The sequence below is a fragment of the Tubulanus polymorphus genome, chromosome 2, assembly GCF_964204645.1.
Source record: "Tubulanus polymorphus chromosome 2, tnTubPoly1.2, whole genome shotgun sequence".
Classification (NCBI taxonomy): Eukaryota; Metazoa; Nemertea; class Palaeonemertea; order Tubulaniformes; family Tubulanidae; genus Tubulanus; species Tubulanus polymorphus.
Genome location: NC_134026.1, coordinates 15743411 through 15758058, shown reverse-complemented (window position 1 = coordinate 15758058; position 14648 = coordinate 15743411). Strand labels below are relative to the sequence as shown.

Genomic DNA, 14648 nt, shown 5'->3' with positions numbered 1-14648 from the left:
AGGGGTTGGCAGCTCTGTAGTAGACTCGAGACAGCAGTGCTGTTTACACACAGCCAGATAAGTAGCTGCATCCCGCCTCGTGTAAACACAGGCCGATTCAGATCAGGCGTGTAGCCCAAAGGAGGAAGTTTTGAGGATTTTGGAGCCATTTTAAGTGCTTTCTAATGTTATCTCATGTGGTCTTTGCCGTGGAGTATAGTGCCTGTCACATGAACTTCATTCATTCATTGAAGCAGCAAACACAGAGAACACTGCCTATATACAGTTTCATTGGCTATCATGTGAACTATACCATTATGAGCAAGAAACACAATCTTTAATATGGACTTTCCTAAATTTATATGATGATGTATGTTTAATACAGTACCAAAATTGAACCTCTTTGACTTTTTGCAGATAATTAGATCAAAAATAAGAACAGCAAATACAAAAGAAAACAATTTGTTGTTTTCTTCAAATTATGAATGGTAACGTATACCTATCTCCAGCATGAGGTTTTTGGCAGAATTTCAGAGGATCCATGCTCAAAGTAATTAAAAAAGCCTAACATGTCTACTCTTTGTTGAATCAAAAATTTTTATGAGACTCCGTAGTAATCACACACAACTGCATAATGATGATTCATCATGAATACACATGGTACAGGGTTTCCCCCTAATGGTTCAAATAGACATTTTCCCCGTTCGTGGTGTGAACCTTGGATGCTGAATGATTTCATAAGTACAGTAAACCTCTCTTAGTAAACACCTATATTTAGTGAACACCTCTATTTAGTGAACACTTTTTGGCCGGAACCAAATTTTCCCTACTAATTTTCAAGTAAACAGAACCTCCATTTCGTGAAAACCTCTCTATAGTGAACACATTCTGGTACCAAATGAGCATTTTACCCCTCTGTAGTGAACAATGGTCCAATCCCAGAATGTCTAGACAGTAAACATTTGCTATTAAATATTTGTTTGTTATCAGTACAGGTGTTCTTCATATACCATATGAATATAACTCATGGGCATTCAATGGCTAATTGTCTTGAAAAGTCCTTAGGCAGTACTAATTAGGTTAATTGGCGACTATGATTATGAATGAACAGTTGTTATCGTTCAATGAATACTTTAATCTGAATGTTTGTTTATCTGAATCATGATAATAATCCTTGGATCATATTGAAGTAGAAATGCAATGCATTGACTAAATTTTCTTAAATCGGGAGGATTTACAAAATTTCAATTTAAGCTAAATTAAGTAATCACTAATCTTTGATCATTTAGAATTAGCTATGTATTGATAAATTTTTCTGAGTGAATAGCTCAGGGAGTAGTTAATCAAACTGAAGGTAGGTGGCATGACACAGCAGGGGCGTAGCCACCGGTGCGACAACTGCGACATATGTCACACAATAATTGAAAAACCCATTATGCTAAAACGTCATAATAAACGTATAAACGTTATTCTGTATTTACATCGGGGGGGTATCAAGTTCTTTTGAAGATGTCAGTGGTGCTAATACGGAGGAGTTGGTTAAGCACTTGAGATTTTCAGTGTTTTGGGCCACATCCAACCCAGTGACTCCAGCGAGTTTTGTATATAGTGTTTACGGTATCATATCTGGACCATGCACATGATCTCACAGTATCAAAGTTGCCGAATTCAGAAGACTATTTCATATTACTTCAGAGCGACTCAAACCGGTATTCTTCTGGTTATATTTCACTTATCCTGTAGGTGTTTTTTGTTCATGAAAAATGGACAAAAATAAGGGATTTGACCAAAAAAAACTCTGCTCAAGTGCCGACACATGGAAACCGAGAAAATCGAAGAGTACCGGTATTGATGTACAATAAGCTAACATTAGTTTACGTATTCATCAATAAATGGTCAAGGGCAGATCCAGCCTACCACTTGTATCGAGGGGTACTCAGGTTTGCCCTTCTATTTTTCTAGTTCGTGATTTTGACAGGCTCTTTACTAACATGAATGTTTTATTCCGGGCAAGTATTCTGGAAGTAGTATAGAAAATGGTCTAAATGAATCTAAACTAAAATAATTAACTTCAAGGGGGATAGATTTTATGCCCAAAATATGCTTAAAGATGGCATCTCAGAGCCTTGAAAAATCAAAATTTTCTGGGGGAGTGCCCCCAGGTCCCCCGTTTTGTGCTATGATATAGTTTCCCTTCCAGTTCAGCAGGACTCAGAAACCGCTCTGGGATGGTGAAACATCAAGATCTGTCCCTAGACCAAAGATAACCTTGAGGCATTATGTTATCTACAGAAAAGTTATTCAAATATGAGCTCTCATAGCCATCAGAACGCATCTCACAGACAATTTAATGTTCAAAATTTACTTGGGGGAGGGCCCCCAAGCCCCCCTTCTAGACATCGCACCTTCGACGCTCGTTTGGATGTGCGCTCCGGATTGTCGCACCATTGAATTTTAGGTGGCTACGCCCCTGCACAGATATGTGCTACTTGCATTTAGTGAACACCTCTATAGTGAACATTTTTCCGGAACTCCACGCATTCACTATAGAGAGGTTATACTGAACACCGAAATGGTATGAAGTTTGAAAAACAATTTATTTTTGTAAATTGAACAATTTCCAAAATTGACTGCCCCTTGTAGTTTCCTGGAAAACTTAACTAGGCCACACGCAAAGCGCGCCTTTCACATATATGCACAGATCAATTCACCACATAGCAGAGAGTGTACAAAGCATGAATATACGGCTGAATATAGGTGACAGCGCATGCATTCTTCTGAAATAAAAAGTAGTTCCAACAAAAAATAAATAACTAAATCAATAAATAAGCAACACATTCTGATGAAATTCAATGGGGTTAGAGATTTTATAACCGCATTGAAGGATTTGAAAGTTCCAAAGAGAAACTAAGCCTTGCTCGGAAGTTATTTTGTACCAAAGGAAGAAAGTCTCATATGTGATAACAAAATGAATTTCCATAAATACACTATGCTTTGTAGGGAAGGTAGATATGGCCTATGCACTATACTATATTACACTACATTCAGCCAAGCATTTTATTATTGAAACAGATTGTTACATTGAAATAAGCAAAAACACTATAATGTCTTTAGAAAGGAAATCAACGGAACTGTTTCATCTTGGAGGAAATAAGATCTATAACCAGTGGAGTAACGCAAGGTAGTATCCTAAGTCGCATTCTCTTCACTATCACATGATATACAGAATAATCCAAAATATACAGGACCAGTGAATTTCAGAAACGACCTTAACAAGCTGTGTTCCGTACATGATCAGAAACATGGTAGAACATGTTCGAATGAAGATTACCCCTTACTATGAAAAGACTATTCAGTTCCACTTCAATCGAACAACATACTTGTTCGAATGAAAATCTTATGTTCCCGAAAGAAAATTTAGTTCGAATGAAAACAATTCTGTTCGATCGAGCAATATACTCTTTGTACGATAGAAAAACTTTTTGTTCTGACAAAGAAATTATGAGCAAAAACAATTTCGTTCCAATGAATTGAAAAAAAGGTTTGTTCGAACGAAATCAATTTTGTTCTGCGAACAAAATGTTTTTGGTTCGAACGAAAAACATTTGTTTGACAGAAAAGATGTTCAAACGAAGAAAGGATCTTTTTCATCTTGGGCTCCGTAGTAACTAAAGTCATCAGGATTTAAAATAAAATTCCAGTTTCATTAATGATGGAAAAACTCAAATGAAAACTCTGGTTTATAAAGCTGCCTGCTCAGACGAATGCTAACAGCTTTAAAATGAAAAATAAAATCTACATATGTAGGATCTACGCATGCGCGTAGGCCTGACAGAATGATTGGTTGGTATAATTGGTATAATGATTGGTTGGAGAAATGGGGAATTCCCAAAGAATAAAAAGTTAGCAAAACGAAGTTTTAGATAAGAACTAGGCCTCAAAGTAGTATAATTTCAACCTTTTTTGCAATACGGATAAAGAAACAAGGCAACCATTGATTATGCATGAATGGACCAGAATGTTTGTACGGATAAATTGAAAATACGGATTAACTGAAATATTTATCAAGGATTTGAACAAGAAAAAACGGGACTTTGAGAAAACCACTGAATAATTAGCAATCCGGATTAACTCTTTCAGTACTGGCCATATACCCACCCACTGTACTAGAAATTTTCGGTTATTTTACTACAACCTCTGGTATAAAAATACTGTAAGTGTCATGAAAAGGGTTCTGTACCCACAGAGGGCAACATAGTGGCCAAACATTTTGGTGATAAAGAAATTTATTTTTATACTAATATGTGCATCACCAATTGCTATACAATGTCTGCTTTTCTATTCTGCAGTATGTACTGATGATTATCTGAGAATTTAATGGTAAAATTCCCATGGATGAAAAATTATGGCTGTTTTAGTGCAGCAAGGTAGTTCGCAAAATTAAATATTATTAGACATATTGATAAATACCGATCTGCGGCTGTTTGTACAAAATAGCTGAAATACTATACTATGCGATAGATGGCGCATTGGTATTATGAATATCCACTATGAAAATGTGAGTCACTGCTGACCGTGTACCACATAGCGAAGCTGTGTTACGAAAGTCACTGGTGACCATGTACCACGTAACGAAAGGGTTAATGGGATCCGGATTAGGTGGAGTTGACTGCACTGTAATTGTATGCATGTGCTTAACATGTGTGCGTCGAAAGAAAAAAAGATTAATAATAGATGCTGTGTGCAAATAACAATCATTTTAAAAAGAACTGAAATTAGCTGACTGACTTAGCGATTGAAAAATTCATTGTTTTGAAACTTTCGGGACGTATATTTTAGCTGACTTTCCGACTTTTAGAGTCCGACTTCGAGACAGATTCTGATAGGAAAATGAACTGAAAATATCGAGACCTTGGAATTTAGGCAATTTACACCAGATCTACTGTATCAATATTTTGTGATTATTCACATTCTTATCAAAGAGTATGATATTTTAACATGAATACCAGAACAATTTTTCGTCAAAAAGCCTTCACATTGTCCATGGGGCTGGATTAAGTAGGGGGAAGGGTGGGCGTTGTTCTTCCATTCATTTACAATGAATGTCACCATTTGGATGAATGTGATGTAATTTGAGTATAACTTATGTGTTCACCGATACTGACCCTCCAACCACTGTGTGAGGTCTGTGTTGGGGAAGGGGGGTCATGCAGTGTAGAACAAACTAAAATCTATTTACTGAAAAACAAGGAGGCCATACAAGACAGCAACAACTACCAGCCACAGACGCCATCTGCCATTTATAAAGGAAATAAAATAGCTCTAAACAGTCTCGCATGCATTTCTAAAGTCTATCCCAGTGGATATCATGGTTCCCACAGAACAGGGAAATTGGGAAAAACTTGGGAATTTTGAAATTATAATTCCCAGTTTGGAAATATTTGGGAATTTGAAAAATTTTCCTCAAATCAGGGAAATATCTGGAAATTCATTACATTTCACATATTGCATTTGCCAAAGGCAACTTTTTTCAGCAATTCCCCTTGAAAATCCTATTTATCAACCAGTCACCGCTTAAATGTTCACTGTAGCATGACGATATCTGATGATTTCCATTTGGGAAAATTGAAAACTCACCCATGAAATACTTGGGAAATACTTTGGAATTTTGAATTCATATAACTGTAGGAACCATGGGATATGATCGCGGTGTATCAGTTGTTATCACTACACATCTGGATCCCTGTGGTTTCTACCACTCAACTCTACATTTAACTGAGGTCAGGCGACTACTGAATTCATGGGTGCATAATATCCCATCAACTGCATGGTCATTCATGAAGGGATAAAGCCATACTCCTCCATACGAGTCCATATTTAAAAAAACCAATATTATCTTATTCTTATCCATTCTTGAATTTTTAATGTCATTTTAAGAATGATCATGTGTCAAACATAGATTTGATCGGCGTATAAATATCTCTCACGAGTCGTGTCCCGTTATTTTGCTTGAAAATCCCTCTAAATATCATATATGTTTCAACTTGGAAATTAGTTCAGACACTTAGTAATGTAAATGTTGACTTCAGTAGCCTTTGAAAATATTCACTCTTGAATGCAACAAGACTTCATAACTGATTTTCATTGGTTATTTCTTCATATTCTTCGGGTAAGTTTGGAAAAGTTTTGCTCTTTATTCACTCTTGCTTGTAACCATAGTAACAAGCAGCTGGGGCCTGCGAGCCAGTGATGCTCATGGTCAGTTTGACCACTTACAGCTGTCAGTATCAATTAAATTGATATTGATACTGGCTCTTTGAGAGTGAAATACCACGATCATATCGACTGGGATAGACTTTATAATGTTTGCTCTCATGCGCATTCATGCAATAGTCGATAGGTAAATGACTTTTCATTACTTCATACGCACAGCAGGTGTTACTCATATGACGTTTCTAAAACGTCATACGTAGCAAAAGGGTTTAACTCCATATTTACTGATGTTTAATTTTGATACAGGATTAAACATACACCATCATGTATATTTAGGAAAGTCCATATTAAGAATTTTGTTTCTTCTCATATACTTTTGGTACCTATACATATTTTGCTACCACAAAATATTGCAAAATTGTAGCTCATGACATGTTTTCTGCTTGTGAAGAGTTTCGGGGTCACCAATTGTTGTATATGGTCACCAGGGGGCGTTGAATAGCTGAATAACTTGGTATTTGTATATTGTATTGGTCGCTAGGCATATTTCGTAACCACAATCAATTGCTAATTATAGCTAGTGACATTTTCTATTATTGTGGTGAGTTCAAAGGTCACGTTTAATAGCTGCATAACTTAGTATTTTCATATTGTTATGGACTCTACGCATATTTTGTAACCACAATGAAGTGCTAAATTGTAGCTATATCTAGTGACATGGTCTATGAATGTGAACATGGTCTATGAATGTGATGAGTTTCAAGGTCATTGCTATCTTAATATGTTCACCAGGGGTGTTGAGTATGGGAATTTTCAGTTTGTTGAGCATTTCAAACCACTTCCCAAGTGGGCATGGCACTGGAATCCAATTTCATTGCAAATCATTAACTGATTAGTGATATGAATACTTCGATTTTTGGAGCCCCCATATTATAGCTCCATATGTTAGGCTTTTTCAGGTGCATTTTGAACAATTTTCGAATGCCATGGCCAATTGCTGATTTTGTACATGTGGTTTCCATGGCGAATTTCAAAGAATAAAACAGTCATTGAATTATTGCCAGTAAATTTCAGTTAATTTAGCGGCTGTGCTCGCTGCATTTCCAGCGCCACTTTTTTTATCATTGTTAATTTTCAAACTACAGAGATCCTTGCAAAGAACAATTTCCTATTCAAAGTAGAAACTTTTCTCAAATTCTGCACTTTCTAGGAAAATTTTATTTACAATGATCAGGACAGGCTTTATGATGCCAGTCATGACCAGGCTCATTTAAATTCTTTCATCGGCCTATTGTCTGCACCATGACATGTAATACGCCCAGGATTTTTTCAAACCTATCGATAGGCATAGAATTTGCATTAAAGGCTGCCTCCTTGCTCCTGCCCAAAAGTATATCCTATATTATGTATTGCTCCTTTAAAGAGCAATATGTTTGTACGGAATAATATTTCATACAGAGTTGCCACTTCTCCAGAATTCCGGATTTAAAAAAAATCCAATTTCATTTCCGGATTTTCGGGAGAAGTCAAATAACCAAAAAAGAAAACATTGCGAAAAAAATAGAATCAATTCGGGATTTGACCCTAAACATCAAAACGTAACGGCTCCGTAGGGTTCGAAAAAGCCGTATTGTGCTGCCACATGGTGGCAACAACCCCGCAGAACACGATTAAACCAAGATGACGTGACGATCGAAATCGAGTGACGCTTCGTTTGTTTTTGGCTCTGGTTTATATATGAGGTGTATTTGAAGGAACCAATCGCTATTTGGAAAAATGATCTATACACATTATTGACATATCTTGGAGTGAGTGAGTGTATAACCTTTGAGAAAATGCTTACTGAAAGTTTGAAGCGACAGATTTTCATTGGATTGTAATTGACAGACGTGAAAATTGATACACACTTCCGGTAAAGAAAGTGAGGCCTATAACGCGTATCGCGCCAGAACGCATCTCCTGGCGTTCTAATTTCAAAAATTTTCAAAATCCGGATTTTTAGCTTCACATAAGTGCCGACTCTGTTCATAGAAACATAACAACAGACTGGGAGGGAGAGAAATCCATATTCTCATGGAAAAAATGTATTTATAATGTGAATAGTTTAAGGACATTGATTCAAAAGGTACAACTCTTTTGACTAACTTACCAGATACGATAGTAATTGATAAGGTTGTTTATCTCATTTTTACTAAATTTAAAGGTCAAGTTTTAAATTTCAAGTAAAGAAATTGAAACTAAGTTTAAGAAACTTAAACAAATATTGAAATTTTCAGATTGTTAAGCATTTCTCCAAGTGATGGGCATGGTGTCGGTGTCACAGGACCACTAGTTAGTTAAATCTACCAGTCCCCTTCCAATTAAAGTAAAAGATTTGACTGGACGAGGGAAGTAAAAGGAATTGACTGTATAAAACACTTTCAGAGCTACTGTTTTTAGCCCACTTGGGACTTTTCGGAATCCAGACGGAATCCAGTTTCTTGGGAAGATTTAAAGACACTTCTGTAATGTCTTGATATTTGGGTTACACATGTATCTACCCTAGACACATCTTCAGCCCAAAAGCTGGCCCCTGTCAGCATCAGGATGACCGACTGGCAGAATTGTTGTTGGCCAAGATCAGCACCTTTTACACATTTTTGAAGGGAAATTTTCGATCAATTACCTTGATCTTTCGTATATATTTCGTATATATTTGAATCCCCAAGGGCCCATCAGCATAAGAAAATTGGGTTGATAAGACTCAAGATGGCCTTTTTTGTGCCCACAAATGTCAATTTTGGCCCGAATTCTGTGTCCTGTAGCTGCTTACTGGTGTGCCATTTTTCATTGAAATTTTTGGTGGATATTCTATGGAAAGAGATCTTTAATACCTCAGACAGGTATTTTTGATCAGCCAATTATAATGCAACTGGCAACCATCGTGGTGTCATCAGTAGGTGGTGTACTCATTTGTGGGTTGAAAAAAGTTTTTCCACATTATATTGATACCTAACCATATTTTGTTACCACAATCAATTGGAAAGTTGCAGCGCATAACGTGTTCTATGATTGTGGTGAGTTTCAAGGTCATTGGTTTTCGTATATATGGCCACCAGGGGGCATTGAATAATACAATGATTTTGTATTTCTATATTATATATTTTTACCTACCCATGTTTTGTTACCACAATCGATTGCAAAGGTGTAGCTCATGAGATATGAGTCGATGATTGTGGTGAGTTTCAAGGTCATAGGTTATTCAATATGGTCACCAGGGGTGTTGAATAGTAGAATAACTTAGTATTTCCTTATCATACTGATACCTAGCCATATTTTGTTACCATGGACAATTGCAAAGTTGTAGCTCATGACATGTTCTATGATTGTGGTGAGTATCAAGGTCATTGGGTTTAGAATATGGTCGCCAGGGGGCGTTGAATAGTTGAATAACTTAGTATTTCCATATTAAATAGATAACGAGGCGTATTTTGTTGTCATAATCGATTACAAAATCGTAGCTGCTGACATGTTCTATGATTGTGGTGAGTTTCAAGGTCATTGGTTTTTGTATATGGTCACCAGGGGCATTGAATATTGTTAAATTGTTGAGCATTTGAAACCACTTCCAAAGTGGGCATGTCGTCCCCGGACCCCTAGTTTTAGGTTGCCAAACCTTAAAAAGATTTTTGTTGTAATGTACGCTTGACTTGCTGCATTTTGTCTACGTATTTTAAGTGAATATACTTCAAATATTATGAATCCCTTACAGGTTTATAATTTATATAATTGTTATTTTTGTTAAGATGCCTGTAATAAGGGTCTTTTATTCCCTATTGTTATTCACTCTATTATTATCATCATTATTTGTATTATATTTACATTTTAACTATCATTTTATATTTTCACTCTTAAAATAGGTTCTGCAAATATTGAATTGATATGATCGACAAAGGTACTGATATTAATAGCCATCTGTCTCGTAGACTCTGGTGGACCACCATTTGCATTGGAGTATAAATTGGAGTAAGAATTATGTAGATTCAGCTGCCGCATGTCCATTCAAATATATTCTTTCTAAGCTAAAATATGCCTTTTTAAGTTGCCATTTTAAGTAAATGCAGTATATGTTCATGCCCAGTTTCATAAAAATGACTTAATCCATGAATAAATAAAATCAATTGATGATTTAAGGATATAAAAGATGATTTGAATTTTAACCTGCGCATTATTCTCCACTTATCCCTGCTTTTTTTAAATATTTTAGTTTTATACTTCCATTGTTGACTTTTTTGACTTTTGACAATTCAAAAACGGCAGTTAACAGCCTTTCCAATTTTTGAATGATATCTTAATTTCTTGAATAAGGGCCATCACCAAAAAGATATCATAAGATGAAAAAACAAATTTCTTATTTCTGCGCCCGCCCGTTTAAAACGAACTTGCTATTAAAAAGAAATAAAAGTTTATTTTCTTGGCAGCCGTTGTACAAAAGAAGTTACATTATAGAAAAATAACAGTTTGCGTATGTTTCATGTTGGTAGTTCTCGGTACTTATTACAACAGTCAAGATGGCGCCGCCTACTCCGCCAGCGGCGTCCTTTTTGTTAATAACCAAAAAGGGTTCTTGTGAGACCGAACGGCGATTAGCGAAGCTTTCACTTCATCTTCCGATATCGCAGGTTCCGTCAATGATATGTGGCGAGGAGGAGGTGGTAAAAATTGAGATTGTATGGTCTGCCTGGAAGACGGTCTGCCTGTTGTCCGGCTTGGAAAAAAATTAAAATGTGTCTGATTTCTGAAAATGATTTCTTGTGTTTGAAACTACAAATAAAGAGTTTTTAGGATCAACTGCGTTGATCCTTATAGAATGGTCCTGAGAGTAACTTTCTGTTAGCTCTTGGTGGCACAAATTGTAACCACTGGATATACACAGCTGATATTTTGCCAATAGGTGGAAAATAGAAAATAGATGGATCCATCAGCCCTAGGAAGCCCTTGGAAGTTCTGGGAGAAAATGTGCAAAATTTCAATGAATCTTTTCCCATTCTACGAATCGATGCTTGACCTAGTTTTATGACGTCACAGGGAAAGCCCTTCAGAAGGGCATCACTTGGAAATCCCTCTAGAAAGGCTTTCCCAGTGACATCATTATAGAGAACTGTTCTACCACGTACTTGTGACTCATAGGGAAACCCATTACCACGTATATCAACTAAGTTACTTACTTCACAGTGCACCATGATGATTTCGTCTTTATCAGCAGTTTATACGTCATTGTAAATCCAAGAAAAAATTGATTTTTGTGCTCAAAACTTAAACGTACTCAGTTGATCCTACTGGACCCATGGTCCTTTATTAGATATATATCTCTCTTTTTACTTAGACATCTGTCTTCAATGCCACCTATAGGCCTATAGAATATTCTGTTTAAATTATTTCTTTAATAACTTAATTTCTTTCAAACAATCCTTTATATAGGAAAATCAATAGGCGCTTGAAATGTAAGAAAATTATTTTTTTATTTCTAATCTTTCAGAAAATTAATGCAAAAACATGACAAAAATAAAGAATTTTATTTCTTATTTTTTTGTCCTTTGCCCGTCAAGATCCTGGCACTGGGTTGTCAATTAAAATAATTTTTCCCCCCTTGCCCCTCCACTTACCCCCCCCCCCAAAAAAAAATCCATACTCCAACTAATAAAAATAAGGCCTAAAATAAGCCTTAAGTCATATATGCATAAATATCACATATCGTTGGTATTGTAGGTACAGAATATTTGTCATAAATGTTGATGTTCTGTAGACACTTTTGGAATAAGAAGGTATGGCAAAAAGATACCAGGTTCCTCATGTTTTGACTAGATTTTAGGTTCAAAATGTGAACAGGCAGACAGGTTTTATTTTTTGTCTTTTTTATTTCTATTCAAAGTGTAAATCTTCTCATCAGGCTGGCCTGCTTTTAATTAACACTGTTGTAACCAAAGGTTAGTGGATCTGATGGTCTAGAAGGATAACCGTAGTCAACCTTTACTTTCAATTGCTTCTTTTCCTACAGTTACAGTTATCGACGCATGAAGAACTTAGTACAAATATAGCCACATTTTCCGTTACTTAACCCTTTCAGTACTGGCCATATACCCACCCACTGTACTGAGACAGAAATCGAAATTTGTGGTGATTATACTAAAACCCAGTGTATAATGATACCGTAAGTGTTATGAAAGGGGTACTGTACCCACAGAGGGCAACGTAGTGGCTAAACATTTTGGTGATAAATAATTAATTTTTATTCTTATTATGTGCATCACGTGACCTAATAATCTAAATAGTTCTTAAGAAAAATGTCAAATAAAATTCGGATATCCGACCAATTGCTAAACAAAATCGGCTTTTCGATTCTGAAGTATGTTTTGATGATAATCTGAGAATTCGATGGTAAATTTCCTTTGCATTAAAAATAAAAAAAAATATGGCCGTTTCAGTGTAGCAAGGTAGTTTGCACAATTAGAGAAATATATTAATCAATATTGATCCACTAAATGTATTTTGAAATGACTGTTTGTACAACGTAGCTGAAGTAGCAGTACGAAAGTCACCGGGGAACGTGTACCACGTTACGAAAAGAATTAATGTCTTTTAATTGAAACATTGAAAATGTGATAACTAACCCTAGATCTGGCTGTCAGGATTTTATTTTTATGATTTTACCATTATTCTATCTCAGAAGACTTGGGAATGAGAAAGAAGGTATGTTTATTTTTTACCTGATATGCCTGATAGGCCACTTAATGATGGTGTTGAAAAAGCGTATCAATGTTTGTTACACTAATATTTCATCATTAAGTTATCCTTATCAACATTCTTAATAATGAACTATACTTTACGAATTAAACGATAGTTTGTACACTACGTTTTATATCTTAGTATTTTCTTTATTTGTTAGTCTGCTGTGAAGTAATGCTCCTGAAATGATACTAGTTGCAAAGTAACATATATATCACAAAGGTGTACAATCGTAATATGTTATTTTCGTATCAACTGCATTGATCCTTATAGAATGGTCCTGAGAGAGCTCTTAGTGGCACAGATTGTAACCACTGGATATACACAGCAGATATTTTGGCATTAGGAGGGAAATAGGTGTTGAAATTGATATTATTTCGAAATTATCCTCTAATCAATAATAGGGAGAGCCGACGAAACAAATTCTGCACTCAACTCCTCATCTACGTTCCGGTTCAGCAGGATGCTGCCGCAACTTTCTGCTCCGAGTCTTTTCCTCAAGCCAGGAAGTAAAAGGAATCCTCGTTCGAGCCTGCAGAGCAATCAACGCATAGATTTGAATATTATGCCACAGTTTATTAACAAACGTTCTTCATTCCATATTACTATGAAGACGACTGACGCTACTGGTCTCCAAGGATGCAAACTCCATTTGGTGGCGCCACTTGCCAGACCTATAAAATGACTGCAGCAGGGAAGTCGGAGTTATATGTCGACTCCGGCAAAATCAACACTACGACACTAGTGACACCAAGAACATGCATTAAGAACATAGTATTGATTGAGCACGTGCTAGTGAGTCAGAGGGAAAACCCATTACTATGCATATCATCGAAGTTGAACATACTACACAGTGCACCATGATTTCATCATTATCAGCTGTTTATAAATTGCAAATCCAAGACTTAATATCAAGAGGAAAATGTAGTCAGTTGATCCCATGGTCCTTTATTTGAGAATGTGTCATCGATCTGTCAAAACTTGTGTTAGAAAGTGCGGATCTAGGATTCTTGAAAGGTGTGGACCTTGAAATTCGCATGGGAACTTAATTTGAAAGGGCAAATTTGGCAATGCGAGGGCTGCAAGCGAAAAATTGGTGGGGGGGTTCTGGTGGCACTCCCACAGAACATTTAGGACAATCAGAGGGGCTTTTCTTGTCCTTATTGGGACCTATTTGGATTTTTTTTCTAAATTTTCTTTGCAAAAATTTTTTTCAGACTTTTTGAAGGGTTGGACCAGTCCACCCGTTCCATCCCCTAAGTCCACCCTTGCAAGTGTTTGAGGACACTTACTAACTATTCATGGTTCCTCAATTTAACCTCAACAAATTTGTCATACAGTATACAGATAACTGATTTCTAATGAGCAACTGTTAAAATATACGAATTAATTTGGATTAAACTAACATAACAATTGAGCTTTTTTACAAGATATTGCACCAACCAAAACCAACTTTGTTCCAATATGGCTACCACAAAATGACATAATTAAGCCGGTTAATTACAAGAATGATGGTGGCAGCACAATTTTTGATTGAAAAGGTAAATGGAATTATAAACTTCGAAATGATAGAACTATACAAAACGATCTATATAGGTAAAGGCCGAAATGTGGCGTCAACATTTCTCTGCACTGTTAAACACCTTGACAAGTATATAATAGTATGAAAGCCAAATATTCGGATAGGTAAA

General features: G+C 36.1%; 1 protein-coding gene across 7 annotated transcripts in view; it reads left to right on the top strand.

Moving 5' to 3' along the window:
* LOC141899431 (spermine oxidase-like) overlaps positions 1–13083 on the top strand; it is a 59088-nt gene extending 46005 nt beyond the window's left edge. For all 7 annotated transcript variants that reach the window (XM_074785732.1, XM_074785730.1, XM_074785735.1 and 4 more), the window contains one exon: positions 10092–13083. Coding sequence is in view for 1 of the 7 variants with exons in the window: in XM_074785735.1 (XP_074641836.1) it covers positions 10092–10112 (21 nt within the window). In the remaining 6 variants the exon portion in view is untranslated. The remainder of the gene's footprint in view (positions 1–10091) is intronic.
* Positions 13084–14648: the final 1565 nt, after the last annotated feature.